Source organism: Fistularia commersonii, chromosome 31 (genome assembly GCF_037954325.1).
Source record: "Fistularia commersonii isolate RoL2024-O1a breed Wild chromosome 31, RoL_Fcom_v1.0, whole genome shotgun sequence".
NCBI classification, from domain to species: domain Eukaryota; kingdom Metazoa; phylum Chordata; class Actinopteri; order Syngnathiformes; family Fistulariidae; genus Fistularia; species Fistularia commersonii.
The window spans coordinates 6686589-6706998 of record NC_141314.1 but is presented as its reverse complement, the minus strand read 5'-3'; the positions used below and the strand labels follow the sequence as shown (position 1 = coordinate 6706998).

The following is a 20410-nucleotide window of genomic DNA, read 5'->3' as shown; positions in this document are numbered from 1 at the left end:
GTCCTCCCATTATTACCACTGAAATGCCTGAGGTGTGGTCAGCGGACGGCGTGGAGTGTGCGGCGCTCGGCTGCCGTCTCCAGCAACAGTGGTAGCCAGTGCAAAGTCGGAGTAACTCGGCGCTCATTACAATACACAGGCATGCAATTCCACCATTCTGTGTTTGCACTGTCACACCACACGTTAGTGTGTGTTCAATGCCCACATTGTTGCGTAGTGGCTGTTGCTTCTGTGTGTGTGTGTGTGTGTGTGTGTGTGTGTGTGTGTGTGTGTGTGTGTGTGTGTGTTACTGTATGCTGGTTTTGTGTGTTAGGAGGTGGTCATTGTCAGCTGTGGTGTTTTGCACCCGGCTTGTTGTCATTTCCTGCTGATTTGCACGCTGTGTGTGTACGTGATGGAGCCAATATTTGTCAGAGTGATTTGCATTCAGCTCCAGATATTAGCCTTTTTTTCGGGGGGGTTGATAATTTTCACTCACTGTTCCGTGTGTCTGCCTGCCAGATAAGGCTGGACGGGCATCTTCATTTCCCTATCAGAACTGCTATTTTTGTTTTGCAATGGGAGAGGATACAGTAAACAAGGGGTACAAGTGCATGGCGGTCAATAAAGCGTCTCGCTAACTGTGGAAACCAATCCCAGTCCTCGCTCTTTAATGGGATCTGAATATGTCACAATCCTCCAAAGGATGACATCTCTTCACCTCCGTGTTCCCCGGATCATCTTGAATCTGCCTCCCTCCTTTTTTAAATTGTTTAGACCGCGGGATACATTCGAAGGTCGCCCTCTGAAACTGGCCCAGAATCTGTCATGGAGCTGATTTTCGGGCACGAAGCGCTGCATGTGAATTGAGTTGTGGCTGCAGCTCCTTCACCTGCACGGGAACCCTTGATGGAGACGGTGTCGGTCTGGATTGAACAAGCAAATATAAAATCCTAGTTAATAGCAATATTACATGCCCAAAGAAACAACAATAAATATAACAATGGGGAAACCCTGCTCCCTTCAGTATGTAGATTACGGACGGCAAAACAATAAAAATATTAACAACAAACTGACTTTGGATCACATGTTTATGTTTCATGTAATATATAGTGAAAGATATCGGTGTTTGTGTTGCATTTCATATTCTCGGTATTAGCCAACATCACCACCAGGACTGAGTTATGTATTATCATCATTGGTGTTTTGATTAAATCACATCAATAGGCATTGAAGAAAACATTTTTGGGGGGGCAAGACAAGAACACTCATGATGTTGACATGAACCCAGTGCACTCCATATGGATCAGATTGGGGAAGGCGCCCCAGGATCCATCCCATCCATTCAGAAGGTCTTTCCCAACAGGACATCCATGTGGTCAAAACATCTCAGTGTAATTACTTTAAGCTAAGTATGTTGAGCGCTTTCCAGGCTCATCAGTGATTGAGCAATTCTTGGATCACCTTTTTTATTTTACCGATTAGAGAAAGTGGCGTGGCCTTGTGATGTGCAGACTTTGCCTCGTCCGAGATGCTTTTGGATGCCGATGTGTGAAGGGAGCCTGCGTTTAATGATAACTATGAAAGGGAAATGCAGCTTTGATCTGTGAGGTTTGTTGCACGAATCAGAAAATGGACTTTGGTCCGTGTTTTTCATTCTTGGTTGGTTTGTGTTTTTTTTTTTTTTTTTTTTTTTTTTTTTGAGAATGAGCTGAATTAAAGAATAGTTCTTGGTTTCTTAGCCCCCAGGCCAATTGAAGGTCAGATGAAGGTTTTTAGTTCTCAATGCACTCAGAAAAATAACATTGCAGCTTGACTCATTAACGGCTGACGACGTGCTAAACCAAATATTTCCAAGCTAAACAACTCCATGCTGCTCCTGCGGCCTTTTCTAAGTCTACGAAAGCCCCCCCCCGGATAGCCCACTGAAAGTTAACTTGGAGAAACAACCACAGCTGCTTTCAGACAGAAAATTTCTAAGAACTCTCCAGCTTGAATTTGGTTCCAAGAAGTAGCCTCCTCCAGGGGAATTTTTTAGTTTTGCATTCCCACAAGCAGTGGAGGACCGCGGTGGGGAAGGTGCAATGAGGCGCCTGCATCGTGCACCTTCAGCTCCACTCTCAAAACAAACCAGCGAAGAAGGAGACGACATGGACAGCATGGAATTCATGGAATAAACACCATGGACTAGCAGATGGTTGGAGTGTTTTTATCTTCTCCCTGCACCGCTTCGACGTGTGAAGAACCCTGCTGGTGGAATTCTGATGTTGTAGATGTTCCTCTGCGAGCCCTGGAAACCCCTCTGAGGTGGAGCGGGACAGAAGAGCTCGGACCTCTTCATCACTCCATTTCTCACTGCTTCTGCCCATTTTTGGCCCAAAAACATCTAACCGGTGACAGGATAGGTCTTAAAATATGGTTAGTTAGTATCTGGAAGTGTCTGGGTCATGTGTTTGGCTTATGAGTTCTACCAAGAACCCACCATAAAAAGACCCTGCCTGGGAGTAGGAGCTCTGAAGACGATTCTATGAGCTGAGGTCCAAGGTCCTCTGCTGTCCCAATGCACCAAGAAACAGCCCAGTTACTGAAAAGGTTCTAGGAACTCCAAAAAGATCCTTTACTGCGAAAGGGGCTTTTTACATCACGCTTTATTTTTAGCAGATGTGTCCAAAGAGGCTGCTTAGCTCGCATATTGTCTGAGCTGAGTTTGGAAGCTCAGGCTCACCCAAATGCTCAAGGAAATCCGCGAGTACGTGCAATACCCGCTCGAGGGTTTCCATACACTGCAGCTGGATGAGGGATCGGCTAATGCGCCCGTACAATCGGACGGTTGGCGGTTTGATCCCCATGGCTGCCCCTTCGCCTCACATTGAAATTGAATCCATGTTCGGATGGTTTGAGTGTAAAAGACCATGGACTTACAGTGGACATACCTGCCAGGAACATAGTGTCGATAACGTCGGGTCAAGACCATTTTGGGGGCGAGGGCTTTCGGAGGCTCAGTACACCGGGTTTGGTTGGGGCTCTTGAGTCGTTCCCCACTGCAACTTCATCTCACCTCACTTTGTGAACAAGCTATTCCTTTCAGTGAACTTTCCAGCGTCTGTATGAACGATTCAGTCCTAAAGCAGAAGATGTGTCACCTATCCAAAGCCAGAAGTCGTATTTGCTTGCTTACCTCCATCGGTTCGGTCTTTTTTCTTACTCCATGATTTTGATATCTTTCTATGTACGACAACACTAGAGCTAAAGAGTCCCTTGAAAAGGTGGCAGGATTTAGGTTTTGTTAACATCTGCAGTCATGTTTTCAGTCTCAGAAGGCCCCCCTGGTCAAATTTGCCATTAATGGCGTGTTCTCGTTCGTCGAGCTGAAAGAGAATCGTTAATGGATGGAGCCGAGCTTGATCAAAGTCTGTCAGGCTCAACAAACTTTTTAATCCCGTGTCTTTATACGTCGCATTGTGTGCCGTATTCAAAACACCAACATCTCGATATTCAGATTCCTCTTCATCGTGCTGATTATCTGCCGGAAAGGTGCGAGCAACGACACACAAAGACTCGGGCTGAGCTTGTCCTCGGTGGGAGAATTTAAAGCATTAAAATCCATCACAGCTTTGCAGATTCTTTCATTTCATTCTGGAAAAAAAAACCTTGCCAAGTTGCCACTTGCATATCTGATTCCACGCACATCATTCCATCACCTCGTCCTACTGCAAATGGCTGGCTTAGAGATGTTTACCATGAATTCCATTTCACAAGTAGTATGTTGTCAACAATATAAGACCGTCATTTTCAAACCGTCAGTCATTTCCTTGTAATCCTGGACGTTCTCAGGGGAGCTAACAGACACGTAGCCAAACAAAGGGTGCATCCCCGACGTAAGTCGCAGTGTTGCGGTATGTTCAAGTGCGACTATCTAGGGAAACAGGGAAGAAGAAGACGACAACACGGCGTCGATGTAACTGGGGAGGAGAACTCCCCGTCGCCATGTTTGTTGTCTGAAGTTCAGAAATTAGAAGCTCGGAAAGCTGCACTGCCCTCGATTGGACGTGACGCTCAACAACCCTAAAGTACACATGGGTTCGGAAAGTACACGTAAATAACGCTGGCATAAATGAGCCTTGAGCCTCTTGGGTATGTCTTCCGTGACTTGTTGGCACCTCACAAATTTGTTGTTGACGGTAGAATTGCACTTGCCTTCCCCCAGGAGGCGGAGGGCTCCTTGCCCTACCTGCTGGTGCTGTGTGGAGACCACGGCATGTCGGAGACCGGCAGCCACGGGGGCTCATCGGAGCCGGAGGTCAACACGCCGCTGGTGCTCATCAGCCCGGCCTTCAGGAGGAAAGGTGAGCCCGCCGAATCTTCTCGCCCGCCGTCCTCGGGTTCTACCGCGCCCACCGACAGACCAGTGCGCCGCTGTGTTCCCGAGGGTCAGGACAACTCCACGGCGAACTGATGGCGCTCGCCCTGCGGGACACGGGAACAACTGATAGAAAATCTTTGTCTAACTTGTTCACATACATGTCAGTCAGTTCATGGAATGGGCGGCGGTAGAACAAAAACTCTGCTCTGGTAAACGCGGTGCGGCGTGAAGGTGTGATTGCGATAATTGCTTCTCTCTCAGCCGTGGATTTTTTTTTTTAAAACTATATTTATAGACCACTCATGTTAATGGAGAGCGGCTGGTTGCGCGAGCTCGCCGTACCTCCCGTGGTTCCTCGGGCTTGGATGATTCGCCAAGCGAGAGGACTGTTTTCAAATGATAAAAGTTTTGAGCGAGCGCAGACGAGGGAGAGCGGATATGCGTTTCCTGTCCTTACTAATGAAACGCGTCCAAAGAAAGTGGATGGGTTGTGTTTATTATAAATACGGGAATTAGACACCGGGATGGAGCTGCGTCTGACTGTCTGGATGTTACCGACCCTCTTTTCTCACATCAACTAACCTCCTGTCCTCTTTCTCTCCATTCATAAACCACCTCTTCCACTCCGGCGTCTTTCTACCGTCCCTCCTCTGTCCGTGTCCAAACCATCTCGGTCCATCGGCGACAGACTCGTTCCTCCTCGCTCCAAAAGTGGTCGCTCCACATCTTCCTCTCTGCCACCTCCAGCTCCGCTTCCTGTCTCTTCCATAGACGAACGTAAAATCACTGCAAGGCAATGTTTCGAAATACAAGAAAATATTTTAAATGTAAATAATGCCCCGGCTCGCATCACGGAGATGGACCCACGGCGGCCCGTTGTATCTGTTTTTCGATGCAAATTGAAACTTCGGCCATGATTTTCCTCACAAGGGTGACAAAGGAGCGTCCAGGTGGACGTCCAGGAGGGCCGGGCAGGGAGGATAGGCTGTCAGCGGCCTGCTCCGACCAAACCCAACTATGCATTTCTAAGGGTTCAGAAAGTTGTGCACAATGGATTCCATTCTCGTCGGACACTTCACGCACCTCTATCTGGCGCTCCCTGATTATATATGTTTATATATAAGGTATTACGTGGATGTTTTTGGTAGGAATCCTGTGTGGTGCAGACTTATGGACTAGATTCCTTTCTTTTCTCCACCCTCTACCGTTCTCAGAGCAGCGATGACCAAAGAACGCCTGAATGAGGTCGGGAGCGTCATTTGAAAGCACTCGCCACAGCCACGGCTGCCAAATCCCAACTTCAGCAGGGTTTTTTAATATATTGATATAGACGTGCCAAATGATGTGATGCTAGGGTCAGAGGTCACGGGCAATTTCTCTGAATTTCTCTTTAAGTTATTTGTATGACAGGAGATTTTGGACGTAGTGAGCGCGAAAGATGGCCTGGATCAGTTCGGCGGCATCGCCCCGAACAAGCTAACGGCTGCCTCAGATCTTCCCGTGTTTTATTTAAAAATGTCAATATCTTCGTCGGGTTGTCAACCAATCGGCTAACGGCTGTGATTCCGGTTGTGTGTCAGCCGTGGTGGCCCCGGTAGGAAGACCATTTTTAGATGAAGAGCTGGGATCCGAGATGGATGAATGAATAAACAAGCTCAACGTTTTGTGATACACCGTCAAAACCAAACAGTAATTGGTAGAACAGGTACTCCTCCAATAGGAAGTTTGGGGTTTCAATCCCCGGCTCCTCCTGTCCGCATGCAGAAGTGTCCTCGGGCAAGGGAGTTAACCTCAAGACTCGCCCGATGGTCTGGTTAACGCCGTGTGAGGGAGCGAGTGATTTTTCCCGATGTCTCGCCCATCCACAGACGCCAACATGTGGCCAAAGTAATTGCAAAGATTGAGATGAATGATCCCCTTTGGGGAACATCTGTTGAGATGAGCCAGCTTGCGAAAGCGCACGAAAGAAGCCGCTTGAGCTTTCGCCGCACACGTATGAAGCCGGACGTGCTCTCACGGACGACCGACTCGACAGACGTGTCGAACATGCGTTCGGTCACGTCATGGGTGCGCGCCGCCGCCACGATTAGACATAATCATGCATTCACAGGCACAATTTGTGAGGTCGCGGCGCCGCCGGCCAGCACTGGGATGAAACAAGGCCGCGGCGGTCAGGAAATTGATACTTGTCGATATGTGGGTGCCGTGAGAGAGAGATGAGAGAGGGCTGTAATTCTCCTCCACTCAAAAATAAATAAGCAGGTAGACGGCGGCAATAACAAACAGGTTTGGTATGCAGGCGAGAGCGTCAGGGTGAATCAGGGACCTGCTGCTAAGTCTAATTGTAACGCAGCTCCTCCATCGCTCAGCCGTCCCGACGACTCCCATGTATATGTGGACGGAGTAATACCTGCCCTTTGGCGCTCCTCCAGCTCGCGGTCTTATTTCTGATTGGAGGTCACCGGAAAGCTCAGCTGCTTGTTGTTTTTATTAAAAAGGACTAAGTTGGACCGTCCCGGAGTCCCGGGAGTGACTCCGTGCCTCCGCCCCGCCGTTCAGCCCCGCTGGTGGGAAAGCGCTGCTTCCTGAGCTCCCCTCCTGCAAATTGGCCCAATCTGCCGCTGACATTGCCGGACCTTGAGGATTAGTTCCTTTTTAATTAGGCGCTGTGCGCGTCAGAAGCCAGACAGCGGTTGTTTACATCCCTATCTCGACCCTTGTGCTAGTTTATTTATTTTTGTATACGAGGTATTGCAGCGGAGACCGAGGGAAACCGGCGACGTCGAGAACGTCACAGAGACTCGAAGCCCGTGGCGGAAATGGTGCAACGAGATGCAATGTTTTTCTCGGATACTTTGACGGCCACGTGGGTTCAGGCCTCCTCTCAGCGAACGTCAGGTGTTTCCTGCAGGAGAGACTCACGCGGGGCATTCTGCGTGGTTGCCGCCGCTCTGGAAATCAGGATGAAAGAGGTCGTTTCACATTTCGGGGAACGTCTGGGAGTTGACGCTGCGCTGCATCTGGCGCCGTAATATGTGGCTCCATCATCCGTGAATCAGCGCCGACTGTGTGTCATAGTTTGACTGAGTCATGACACGTATCTCCTGCCAGAATGCCAACGGACAATCCGGGGCAGCTCTCCAATAACGTGAGCCGCTTCCAAGAAAAGTCCGGCTCGAATTGGGTTCCAGGAAGTAGCCCCTTCCGGGGGGCACGTTTCAGTTTCGCGTTCCCAAAGACGGTGAGGGACCACAGTGCCCCTTCAGCTCAATACTCCAAAACAGCGATGAAGAAGAGGAGGAAGAATATGTGGACACTGCGGAGGTAATAACCATGGACTATCAGATGGTTGGAGTGTTTTTATCTTCTTCCTGCACTCTTCACAGTGTGAAGAATCCCGTTAGCCGTTAGCGCACTTATTCTGGTCTAAAATGTAGATGTTCCTCTGCGAGCCCTGGAAGCCCCTCTGTGTGTAGAAGGCCAGAAGAGCTCGGACATCTCAGTTGACCAATTTCTCGCCGCTCCTGTCCATTTTGTCCGAGAAAACATCAGAGCAGTGACCAGGATAGCTTTTAAAAATCCAAGCTCCCTGGCTCCTCTGCTGTTTGAATCCACCGAGAAACAGCCCGGTTCCTGACAAGATTCCCCGAAAAGTTCCCAAAGTGAGAATCTCTAAATGTCTCGTGAACTCTCTTTCTCCATTGCAGAAGCGATTATAGAATCTTTTTTTTTGTCAAGCGCACCGGGATGAGATCCAGCTGCCATTTGGAAACATATCCAACACTCAAAGTAGAAAAGTAGCTAACTCATCAACGCACCCGTCAGTCGTGCTTTGCTGAAGAAGCCCCTTGCGCCATGATAGTCATACAAACCAGCTCTCGCCTTTCCGCAGATTTTGTCTCCCTTTCATATAAAGTGAATAATGCTCCCAATTACTTTGCCGTAATTAACCAATTAGCTCATGGCTCCGGGGCTCCTCTGTCTCCTCTGTCCCTCTGCTTGGCTCCGACGCCCGCGAATCACCTCCATCTGCAACAGTCAAACCCACCGTTTGGATGGATTGTTCTCCAATGATAAACACTAAACACATGCACACACGCACACACACACACACACACACACACACACACACACACACACACACACACACAGAGGCTCATAACCGGCAGGGAAACCTAGCAGCCTCCTCATGGTCTCGTCTGGACTGCAAAGACGTTGTGTCGTCTTCATTTAATTAATTCATTTATTATCGGCACCTTCCATCATTTCTGGATTATAAGCCGCTCCTTTTTCCACACGCTTTGAACTCTGCGGCTTTAACACTGATGCAGCTAATATATGGATTTTTTTTTTTTCTCGCTAACGAGCTTCACGCCGCCAAAACATTTAACCTCGTCACATGGGACCAATGAAATTACCGTGAAATTCTGAGGCCGTTCAATTACGGCACTTAAGAAGACAACTTTACTGGTTTGAGTGCGCGGGAGGAAGACAAAGTTAGCGATCATCTGGAGTAGGACAAAGCGGGGATGGAAAATGGATGGATAGATGGGCTTTTCCTTGTGTTATTTATTATTCATCTATTCATCAGCCGTGTTGCAGGCACCATTTTGGAAAAAAAAGAATTTCCACAAAAGAGTATTTCTGGATGTTACCGGTATGTGCTTTCTTAAAAATTAAAATAAAATGTTCTTGAGCAAATTTCTCATGTTACAATGTAGATACGTGCAGCTTACAGACAAGAACAGCCTATATATGTACACATTCCTTTGTTTAATTTTAGCCGGTGCGGCTTATATTCAGGTGTGCTCCATAACCTGGAAATTACGGTATACCTCTATATTATAGTGACATACAACCATTCACCCTCTCATTCATGAGTCATGTAGAGAAAAACTACATTCACCCTCTAATTCACGTCATAAGGAGACATACGAGCATTCACTCACCCATTCACATGTCATATAGAGACATGCAGTAATTCATCCTCTCATTCACGAGTTATTCGGAGAAAAAGCACATTCACCCTGTCATTTGCATATTATATAGTAACAGACAACCATTCACACACTCATTCACACTTCTTATGGAGACTTAGAAGTAATCACTCACTCATTCACATGTCATATAGACAAAAACTACATTCACCCTCTCATTCACACTTCATATCAAGACATTCACCAAGCACCTTCCATGCAAGCTCTGCTGCCGTGTGTGTGTGTGTGTGTGTGTGTGTGTGTGTGTGTGTGTGTGTGTGTGTGTGTGTGTGTGTGTGTGTGTGTGTGTGTGTGTGTGTGTGTGTGTGTGTGGAGCCAACCCGCCAGTTCCAATAGTGATCTTTCTCTGTGCAAATGGCTTGAGTTCCAGCGGTTTGGTCCATCTGCACCTGATGCTGCTTCTAGGTTTGGCTTTGGTTTCACATTCTGTCTCAAGCAAAAAACAACAGAACATACTTTAGACTGCAGCTTTTAGTTGTTTTTGTTTTCCAGCGTGATAAAACACTGTTGAGTAAAGCGGCGAACCGCCGACAACCACGTCGTACATTATATGGGAAACAAATACAGACTGCGGCCGCAGATTAGCTGCGAGTCCGTCCTCCATCCTGCTCATGCAGCCCAACAACCCTGGTGATTAATATAGAGGCTTTCTCTTAGTTCTTCTTTGCTTTTAAATATTTATTTTCCAAATTGCAAAGCGATGCAGTGTTTGACCGCACCGGGTAAATATGTCCGATCTTTTCCGGGACGGCCCGGCTCCCTCCTGCAGAAGCACATCCCCCGGAGCTGTTGGTCCTCATGCATACCTAAATGCCCCCTGTTGTTTCTTCTGTTTCTGTCCTGTTAGCGGGGATGGAGAAGCCCGGTGTGGTGGAGCAGGTGGACCTGACCCCCACCCTGGCCCTGGCTTTTGGCCTGCCCATATCCCAGAACAGCGTGGGCCGCCTCATCCCGGGCGTGCTGGAGGAAACCTCCCTCCGGGACCAGCTGCGCTTCCTGCACCTCAACGGCCACCAGCTGAGCTGCCTGCTCAGGGACAGCATGCCGACCTACAAGAAAGGTAGGTCCTCCAGAGTCGTATGCTCCGATCTGGACACTGAATTGGGATTTTTTTTTTTTTCTTTGAAAATCACCGGCCTGATCTGAGCAGATTAAAAAGATGTTTTTACCCCATTTTTTGGGGGGCATATATATGGATTTAGCGATTAGCCCCCGTCACCTCTCAGCTAGAAGCTCCTTGGTTTGGTTCCCACCAGGTGGTGTCTCCATGTTCTCCCCGTGGTTCCTCCTGCAGAGATTCACTGGAGACCTTACATTGTCCAGACGTGTGAATGGTTGACGTCTCCAAATGTGTTCCTGTGTTAAGCCCACCTCTCAGCCAATCACAGCGGAGATAGGCTCCCTGAGTGTAGGATAAGCGGCGTGGATGAGGAATGAACAAATTTTCTCGTCATTTTAATTTCAAATTACGCATCACACTTTTCAATCATGGAAAAAGATTTAAGGCTTAAGACGCTATGCAGGGTATATTTAGTGTGTGTGTGTGTGTGTGTGTGTGTGTGTTGCCCTGCCCTAAATCCTGCCGTTGATATGTCAGTGCATTCTTACTAACTCATGCAGCGTCTCCTTGATGAGCTATCATTCCAGTCACTGACCTGTAGTTTTATCATTATTCTTAGTATTTCTCAGCCCGTCCTGGAGAAGGTCACTGTGCTGTTTGGTCGGAGCGTCCGCCGTCTGCTTTGTCCATTTTGTTATTTTCTGACAGTTGCGGGAGCTGCGAACAACAAGAGCATAGCTTAATATCTAAGATGGCTGTACATGTTCGACAAAGGTGTGGAGATGAAAGAGAAGTTTAGAGGCGTAACCGTCGGTTCTCGGATGGACGCCCGGGATCCGTGTCGGACGCCGGCGTTTGTATTCTGCTGGGCAAACGTGCTCCTCAGTAATGGCAGGAGATGGGCTTCCTGCGAGGAGAAGTCCGGCTCTTCGTTATTCATCCGGCGTGGTGGGCTTCATCAAAGCCTCGAGGAGCGTTTAACTTGAAACGCTGTGATTAATATGAGAGCGCCGTCACGCCCGGGATGAAAGATCCAACGCTCGAACGTGCGCCAACACGGTGGTAACCTGCGGATGGCTGAGGTTCACCAGATGGCTCTCCTGTGGGAGAACATCAGCAGACCTCACGTCACCTACAGAGGAACATAGAGAAACCTTTTTTGTCACATGGTAGATGTTCTGGAGAAAAAAATCACGTTGAGATGGTTTGGACGTGGACAGAGGGGGGATGGAGAAGGTCTGGGTGGAAGGATGCTGAGGTTGGAGGTTTGGAAAAAGATCAGAGAGGAGGTTTATGGTTGGAGGGGAAGAGGACAGGACGTTTGCTGGTGGCTGGTGATTGGCTGTGGTGACTCCTCAGGGAAAGGAAGAAGAAGAAGAAGACCTTGGTTTGGACAATCTTTTCATTTCATCCCTTCTTCTCTGCATCGACGTCCTCATTGTTACATTCCTGCAGATCTTCCATGCACTGAATGGAAATTTCCTGTGAAGTTGCTTCTCGGAAGTTCTTTTGGGGTTCTTTCACAAAAAGGAAACAAAAAAAAAAACAAACACCTGAGGCGTTGGACCTTCTCGCGTGCGTCCGAGAACACCGGGACCTTCGTTCCTCAACTCCAAAACATCCGAGGCGAGCGAAGGCTGCACAGAACGTCCTCCAGGACTCCTGCTGCTCACTTCTCTCCCGGGTCACTATGTTTGGCGGACTTATCCATCTCCATCTCTCTCCGCCAGAGAGATCCAGCGGTGGCTGCCATTACCAATGCTAATGTTTAGCCGTCCGGCTGTCATTCATGCTAGCGTTTGCGATGAGACAGAAGGTCGTGGGCGGTCTGCTTTGAATTTAACCTCCCTTCTGTGGGGAAAACTCGGGTTTTCCTTGCTGTGTTAACAGCTGTGCAACATTCGACATGTCTTATCGTTCCTGCGCTACATGTACTTTGTGTATGTTAAGGGCATGCTAATGGACCTATGGAGGAATTTACTTACAAACGCACAAAATGTGTTGTTTTTCTGCTTGTCTCTTTATATAAGCTTGCCTATAACATCATTCGGGGTGGAGTCTGTAAGGAGACTTCACCCTGTTCGGCCGAATAGAGACTTGAGCTTTGTTTCTAATTGCAGACGACTGCCGATCACCGCTGATCAATGTTGACTGTTGTTGGCCATGGCTGGTTTTTCGCGTTTATTCGATCTCAGAAGACTTATTATTGTCCTGCCTCCTCACCATTTAGACTTTTTGCCTCTACACCGTCCTCTCTTCAGGACGATGTCTAAGAATCGGACATTTTCCCGCTGGGCAGGCGGACTCTCTCCGTCTCAGGCTCGACAGCTTCACCCCTTTGTGAAATCGCTCGATCAGAGTCAAAGAATCCACTCACTCACCCGCTCACTCCGAGGCGGAGCAGGGCAGCGGGTGGGAACCGAGGTAAAAGGAAGGGAGGCGAGGTGTCCAGGAGGGTGAAGGGTTGTATAACTCTATATGACGTGAATAGCGAGAGCCGTGATTGGCCCCTGCCCTCCTGTGTGCCGGATAAGCGCCACAGATAACGAACCAATGAGTCGATCAATGAATGAACGACAGCGTATCAATGGCCTCCGGTTCTCCAGACGTCTACTTCCACGCCGTCCCACTTTCCAGTGGACGTCCCAAGGAGTGATGGATGGAGTTGCGGCGTCTTTAATGGCCGCTTTAATTCGGCTCACATCAATAATTGAGGAGGCCGGGGGAACGCCGCCGTCCTAACAGGCTCAGTTTAACTGCAAATACAGTGTAATTAAAACACGTGTCCGTTCACTTCTTTGTGATGCGGTGGGTCTCATACGGCTCTTTACCCTGAGAGAGTTGACAGAGAGCAGATTGTGACGCTTGTCTCCCAGGACTACATGGACCTCCATGGAGAGGACTTGAAGATAATGTGAACTAGAGGACGTTCAATCCGAAGGGTTGAGTTCGACACGTAGGGGAGCTTCTTCCTACAATTGTTTGGCGGCAATGTTTAGCACTTGGATCTCACAGCCAGAAGATCCCTGGTTGGATTCCCACAGGATTCCTTCCTGTGTGGAGTCTCCATGTTCTCCCTGTATCTGCGTGGGGTTCCTCAGGGTTCTACGCGTTCCTCCCACAGTCCAAACACATGCAGGAGGTGAATCGTCCAGACAAGTGAATGGTTGCTCGTCCATATGAGGTGTGAATGAGAGGGTGAATGTATCTATATGACTTGTGAATGAGAGGGTGAGTGGTTGTTTCTCTTTCTGGCCTGTTATGAGAGGGTGAATGTTTGTGTGGGGCAGCTTGGATAGATGAAGCAGCCCTTCAACCCTGAGTGCAGGATAAGCAGTAGATAATTATGAATGAATGAATGAATGAATGAATGAATGCAGAGGTTGGTGTTGACCTGATATTTATTGGGTATGTCCCTTTTCTTCAGCCGTCCTTTTCACGAGCCTCTTTCCTGGTGGTATCCTCAGGACTCTCCTTCCAAAACAGTGTTGCCTCCTTGAGGAGCACCATCTTGTTACTGTTGGACCACAACATTAGGTCCCGGCAGAGGTTCGACTTCCTGGTCGAGATGTGGCTTCACTTCACAACAACTCTGGATGGGACGTGATGTGATGTCGTACGGCTGGAGCGCCGTTCTCCTGAGCGGTGACGGAAACCTCTTTCCTTCTCCTACTTAGGATGTCTGACAAACGAGTGAACGGTTGAAATACGATGATAAGGGGGTCACATCAGCCACACGGCGATGAAATAACTCGTGCGGCTGCTCCGCCAGCTGCAGAGCTTCGTAATTATCCGCAAAGTTAGCCGGGGATCAATTTCCATTCAGCCGGGCGTTTCATGTTATTAAAAGGAAAGAGAGGAACTGCTATCATTGATCATGTCACAGCCGCCCTCCAGTCCGCCCGCTAATAATCTACTCCTCCACCTCGGACACCGCGCCATAAATACACCTGTGTCCTCGCTTCGCTGGAATAGGATATGAAGGCGGGCTCTGACCCGAGTGCCACCAACACTTGTAGTTCCACCGGGAATCACTCGAACGACCCCTGCAGCACATCCGTGCATCGCCGCTCGGATAAAAACACCAACTTTCGCCACCAATGTATACTCTGTGTGTGTGTGTGTGGGTGTGTGTGTGTGTTTGTGTGTATTGCTTTGAAGAACACCAATCAGCCACTATGAGAAAATGGCAGCCACGTGTTCTCGTTTTTTTAAAATAACCGCTCACGTTACAAACCCGATTCCCTGGGAAACACGTTTTTTTTTTCCCTCTCTATTTCAGTCGCCGGTTTCCATAGCGATGAGATGCAGACCTACATTTGGATGCGTTGATTTCTTTAATCTGTCCGCTCGGGTCGTCTTCTCGCTGCTGCGCGGCGGATTGGAACGGCTTTCCCTGCTGGGATGTTGGCCGGGACCTGATGTTTTCGCCTTGCAGGACAGTCTGAAAGCAGCGTCGCCCATTCCACTCTCTCAAAAAAAAAAAAAAAAAAATCAAAATCTGGTGAATTTTGATCACACGCACCTGTTAGATACGCAACGACTAGCTGACCAGTCTACAGGATGTCAGTGACGTCATTATGCGTATCCCGGCTTGCAAGGCCTCGCTCAATAATCGATGTTTCGCTTCAGCTGATTGGAATAGCTCAGAGTGAGACGTCTTACTTTTGCAAAATCTGCGATGCGTTGCGTCGTGGAGGCAGCTAAAGCCGGGCTAACGGCAAACGACAGCCCGAAGTTTCGGATAATTTGGTGTGTAATGGCACCGGAAAATGTTCATTTTATCGCAGATTGTAACTTTTGGAGTATTTAGTTGTTTTGTTGTAACAAACTTTGTCAGGCACTGGAGATGTTTTGCACAAAACACTTTTTATTTTAAGGGAAAGCAAAGCACTTTGTAGAACCCGGGAGGCTCGCTTCACAAACCTTGTTGTGAAAAGTTGCGGTCAACCGACCCGTGGCCTGTTGAAGAAGTCGTTCACGCCAGCGCTCACCTTCCCCTGAAGTCGGAAGAGCCCGGAAACGCCAAAAGTAAAGACTTCAAACTCCCGACTCTTTAAATAACTTCGCCCTCCCTCCCACCATCTCCGTCTGTCTCCCAGGTTTCCATCTTCATATTGTGTTTTTCTTGGGCTCCTAACCCCAGGCTTCTTGGAGGGCCATTAACCATTCCCTGTACTTTTAGACAGATGAAACATGGCCGCGGCTATCGATATTGTATGATTCATGCCCGTGGCTTAAGGTTGTAATATTTCCACCAGCCCCGCTGTCTGGCGAAACCGCGCTCACTATTTATCACCCCTCCGCCCGTGCCGCCGAGATAGGTGTTGCGCCGCAAAGTGTGCTTGTGCTCGGAGCGCGTCCCGTGCAACAAATCAAGCCCCAGTACCGCTTTGTCCTTGAGCGGGTTTTAAAAGCTCCGAGGCGAAAATGCAAACCGGCCACGTTCCGCGTGATTGGAGTAGAACTGCAACCATTCACAGCCCGTTTGGACCCTCACTCGTCATGCCTGGTTCTTCACCACGACTCATGTCTTTCCCGTGTCGAGTGCACGGCGTGGTGGCGCTAAAGTTAGATCCTCCAACTCTCAGGCAAGAAGATCCCGGGTTGGATTCCCATTGCGTGGAGTCTTCATGTTCTTCCCGTATCTGCATGGAGATCCTCAGGATTCTCCGCTGTGAAGCCAGATAGTTCGCAAAACAAGTAAAACAATAAGTAATAAGCATATTGTTGCATTGAGCCGTTAACAGTGCAAAGGTGTAAACCGGATGTGCGTGGGTAAGAGTGCAAATGTGAAATATTCTGTTCACTACAGAGTTGTGTGTTTCTACACGGCATATGAGTGAGAGTGTGAGTGTGAACAAGGGAGGAAATGGTTGTGTGTGTGTGAATGAGAGGATGAGTGAATGGTTGTATGTCTGTTCATGAAGCGGGAGTGAAAGTGTGTTTGTTGTGGCGTGGTGAACCCGCCCCCACCGTTGTTCCATCCTGATCCCGAGATCGAGATAAGCTGGATAGATGAATGAATGAAGATAAGAATAATGCTCAGAGAAGTAAAAAATGCCTAGTTTCCTCCAGTGGTGCAGCGTCGGACGTGAAGCAAGATGATTGATGACGCCATAAATGGAATTATCAAACTGTCATTCATCAAAACACCACGCCACTCTTTTTTTAATATATTTTATGATGAAACAAAGCGGTTCCTGGTCTAACACTAAAAACGTCTATTTCCAATCTCTTTTATTTGCGTTTCAGACTCATTTGCATTCAGAGATGTAGAATACAGTCTCATATTTAACCGCCCGGGACGCATTTGTTTACACAGCCTCATTTTATTTTAAGCAGCTGCTTCGGGGGCCGCGCTGACAACCGGGGCCCCCCCACCCCAACGGAGGGAGTCCTGACACCAAGATCTCACACACATCCTCAGCTTCTGGGTGTGTGTGTATGTGTGTTTGTGTTCGGGCGATTACCAAACGTTAGCATCCGACAGCGGCCGGGACAGAACGTGTGAAAAGCAGGTTATGCTTTCAACCGGATCACCTTCATCCCTTCGCACCCGTCACCAACCTTGCACCCATCTGTCCATCCATCTTATCTCTCTATCTGAAAATAAATTGCGATGAAAAGACAAAGATAAATACGAGCCGGCCGGTACACTCCGCACTCCGAATTATTGGGTGATATTTATTATCTTCCCACCTGTGGGGCAGAGGGATGGTTGCTCTCAAACCATATACATAATTAAATAAATGATTGCCAGGGTGAATTATGGAAGCACCACGGAGGAGTAGCCCGGAGTGCTGCAGTGTATGTATGTGTGTGTGTGTGTGTGTGTGTGCATGAAAATTGTCCAGATGGGCGAATGACAGGATGACTCCAAATGACTTGTGAATGAGGCAGTGTTTCTATATAATGTGTAAATGAGAGGGTGAATACTTGTATGCCTGCCTAAGACTTGTAAATGAGTGGGTGAGTGAATGGTCCAATGAGTGAATAGTTGTTTGTCTCCATACAAATGAGTGCATGAATGGTTGGTTGTGTCCATATGTGGTGTGAATGAGTGAGCGACCATATATGGCATCTAGAACATCAGCCCGATGTGTCGTTTCAAAGCTGCTCCTCACCTGCAGACGTTTGTTTGTGCATCGTTATGTGGAAGCCGAGTCGAGGTGGAGCTTTGACTAAAAACACCGAAAATTGTCACAGTGAACTTGTACAGCAGGCGCTCCTTCGCTCCCTGTTTGAAGACCCGCAGCGGGCCACCTCTTGTTCTGGCGCCGAGCGCCGGAATGCACAAGTGGCCATCTTTAATCAGCTCAGTGGCTGCTTCAACCGGCTTCATCTCCCAGGAGGACGACAGGCAGGAGGCGGCCGCAGAGACGCTTCGGGTTTGGTTGTCCTGGGGGAAGTCCTTGTTGTTGCTCTGCGATGTATCCTCAGCGGCCCCTCGGTATCTTTGTCCCGTACGAGCCCGTTTGTCTGCACTGGAGGTGTAGCGGGTCGAAGGCGAGCCGGTCCGCGTTCTTCTGGTCCCATCCCCAAGGGTTTGAGGAGAAGCATCCATCAAAGCAGATCTATACCTTTGTAAAGTTTGGACTTGGCTCTCCGCTCTCTGTTCCCGGCGATTCAGCTGAATCGTAACAGATTTTGGAAAAATGGGCCAAAAAAGTTGCACTTCTTATCTTCACTCGGGGATGAAAAAGTTTCAGAGTTCCTCTCCGCCTGTAGGAAGGGTTTCTGGGTTTTCCCCGAAGTTCTGGAGGAACCTTCTGAAGTCGCAGCGCCAGAGTCAAGGAGCACGCCGTCTCCAGACTTCTAACCATTTATCAGGAAGTGTGTTACAGTAGAGTCTCGCGATGTGGAGTTTGAAAGATGTGTTGTTTACCGGGCAGGGAGCTTCTTCTGAAAGATGGCGTTGTCAAAACTATAGGATGCGATGTTTACTCATACCAGAGACCGAGCGTGCGGTTCCGTCAGCAGAGAACGCCAACGATGTAGCGAGCGAAGCTGACCCTCGTCCGTTTCCTGTGTTCCAGAGGCGGGCTTTGAGCTGTACCGCGTGGCAGAGAAGGCCCACGGGAGCTGGATGAAGCTGTACCTCGAAGGCAACACGTCCGAGGTGCTGACCAACATGGGCAAGAAAGTCCTGAAGCAGTACCTGGAGGCCCTGGCCGCCATGAGCTCGGCCCTCAGCAAGCAGCTGGGGAAGTACGACATGTACTCCATGATCGCCGGGATGGTCTTCGTCTTCCAGGTGAATGTCTTTTAGATGAGTCCCCTTTGAAAAGTGGTCCCGGTTTTCAAGTCAAAACAGTCCAAAACGGTGACACTGATCAGTTTGGAGATACTTGGACAATCGCCTTTAAGGTCTCCAACTTAGGACTCCATGCTTAGGTCTAGATTTAGCCCAGATGTCCCAGATATGACGGCTGTGGTTGAATGAACGGAAAGACCTACACTGTGACGTTCATGTAATTCCAGGAAGTAGCCTCCTCCTTCTGGGTAACCTTTGAGTTGTGCATTCCCACAGGCAGCGAGGGACCACGGTAGGTACTGATGTGATGTGCACCTTCAGCTCTGCACTCTGAGACAAACCACCGAACAAGAAAAAGAGGACAACCTGGACACCACGGAGATGATAGCTGCCACCGCGTTCATGGAATAATAACCATAGACTATCAGATGGTTGAAATTATTTTATCTTCTCCCTGCACTGCTTCACCGTGGGAAGAACCCCGTGAGCCGTTAGCTTACTCCGGGCTTAGTTTGGTCCAAAAATGGGTGTTCCTCTGCGAGCCCTGGAAGCCCCTCTGAGGACAGAAGAGGTTGGACCTCTTCATCGCTCCATGTCTCACTGCTTCTGTCCATGTTGTCCCAAGAAAACGTCCGAGCAGTGACCCCCCCTATAGATTTTCGCAAGGAGTATCTGCTAATGGGGATGGTTTATGAGTTCCACCCGCCTCCGAGCCCCTATGACAGGGGTGTCAAACTCAAATACGTAGTGGGCCAAAATTCAAAACTGGGACAAAGTCGCGGGCCAACTTTGATATTTATTGAAAAAAATCTTCAGATATAACAATGAATCTTTTCATATGGACCCAAACAAGTTTTGCTTAAAAACTAAATATGGAACAAGCATAGCTTAATGCTATACAATGTATAACTTAATATTGCACACATGCAAAATACTGTTTTCTGCCTGAGTAGCAGGGTGCCAGTATTAGCATAAGGTCGCTTTGACTACGGTACACAGAGGAGAGGCCGTTTATGGGTCCTGTTGTGATTTTCGTGCCAAAACACCAGCAGAAAATTCTGGGATTTGCAGAATTAGCGATACATGCACTGTAGACTATACCGATGGGACAGCTCTAGTAGTCATTTGGACCAAATATAATTACAGTGTGAGCCAAATTTGGCCCACGGGCCAGAGTTTGACACCTACGCCCTGTGAGTTCTCTATCGAATCTCCAGAAGACCCTGCTTGGGAGTAGGAGCTAAGACGGTTCCAGAGCTGAGGTCCACGTTCCCTGGTTCCTCTGCTGTAGAATGCACCAAGAAACTGCTTCATTCCAGAGAAGCTTCGAGGAACTACAGAAAGTTCCTGCGGCAGGAAAGTGGCCGTAGATCCACGGTCGCAATCCCTATTGATGTTTCGATGCTGCGGAATCAAAACTAACGAGTTCCTAAAATGTTTTCTCTCCTCCTCCTCCTCCGAAGCTGCTCCTGGTGTTACTGCTGGCGATGCCCGAAGCGCTGAGCGGTGCGGCGGCCGTGGACGTCCCTCTGCTCCCGGCGCTGCTCTCGCTGCCGTTCTACCTGCTGTGCCTGCTGCTGGCCTCCGTGCACGTGCTGGTGTGCACGTCCGCCGAGAGCTCCTGTTACTTCTGCAGCCTCTCCTGGGGCCTCGTGTTCGCCGCCGTCGCCTTTTCCTCCGCCATGTTTTGCATTCTGGTCACCATGGCAACAAGAAGACTCCCGCCCGGACCGAGGAGCCACGGGAAGGTGCGT

General features: G+C 48.8%; 1 protein-coding gene across 1 annotated transcript in view; it reads left to right on the top strand.

The window, feature by feature from the left end:
- The window catches only part of pigg (phosphatidylinositol glycan anchor biosynthesis class G (EMM blood group)), an 87008-nt gene that overhangs the window by 24767 nt on the left and 41831 nt on the right, over window positions 1–20410 (top strand). Inside the window, exons 5-8 of the mRNA XM_086178691.1 lie at window positions 4187–4325; window positions 10187–10399; window positions 18439–18656; window positions 20120–20404. Of these exons, the coding sequence (XP_086034817.1) occupies window positions 4187–4325; window positions 10187–10399; window positions 18439–18656; window positions 20120–20404 (855 nt within the window). The remainder of the gene's footprint in view (window positions 1–4186; window positions 4326–10186; window positions 10400–18438; window positions 18657–20119; window positions 20405–20410) is intronic.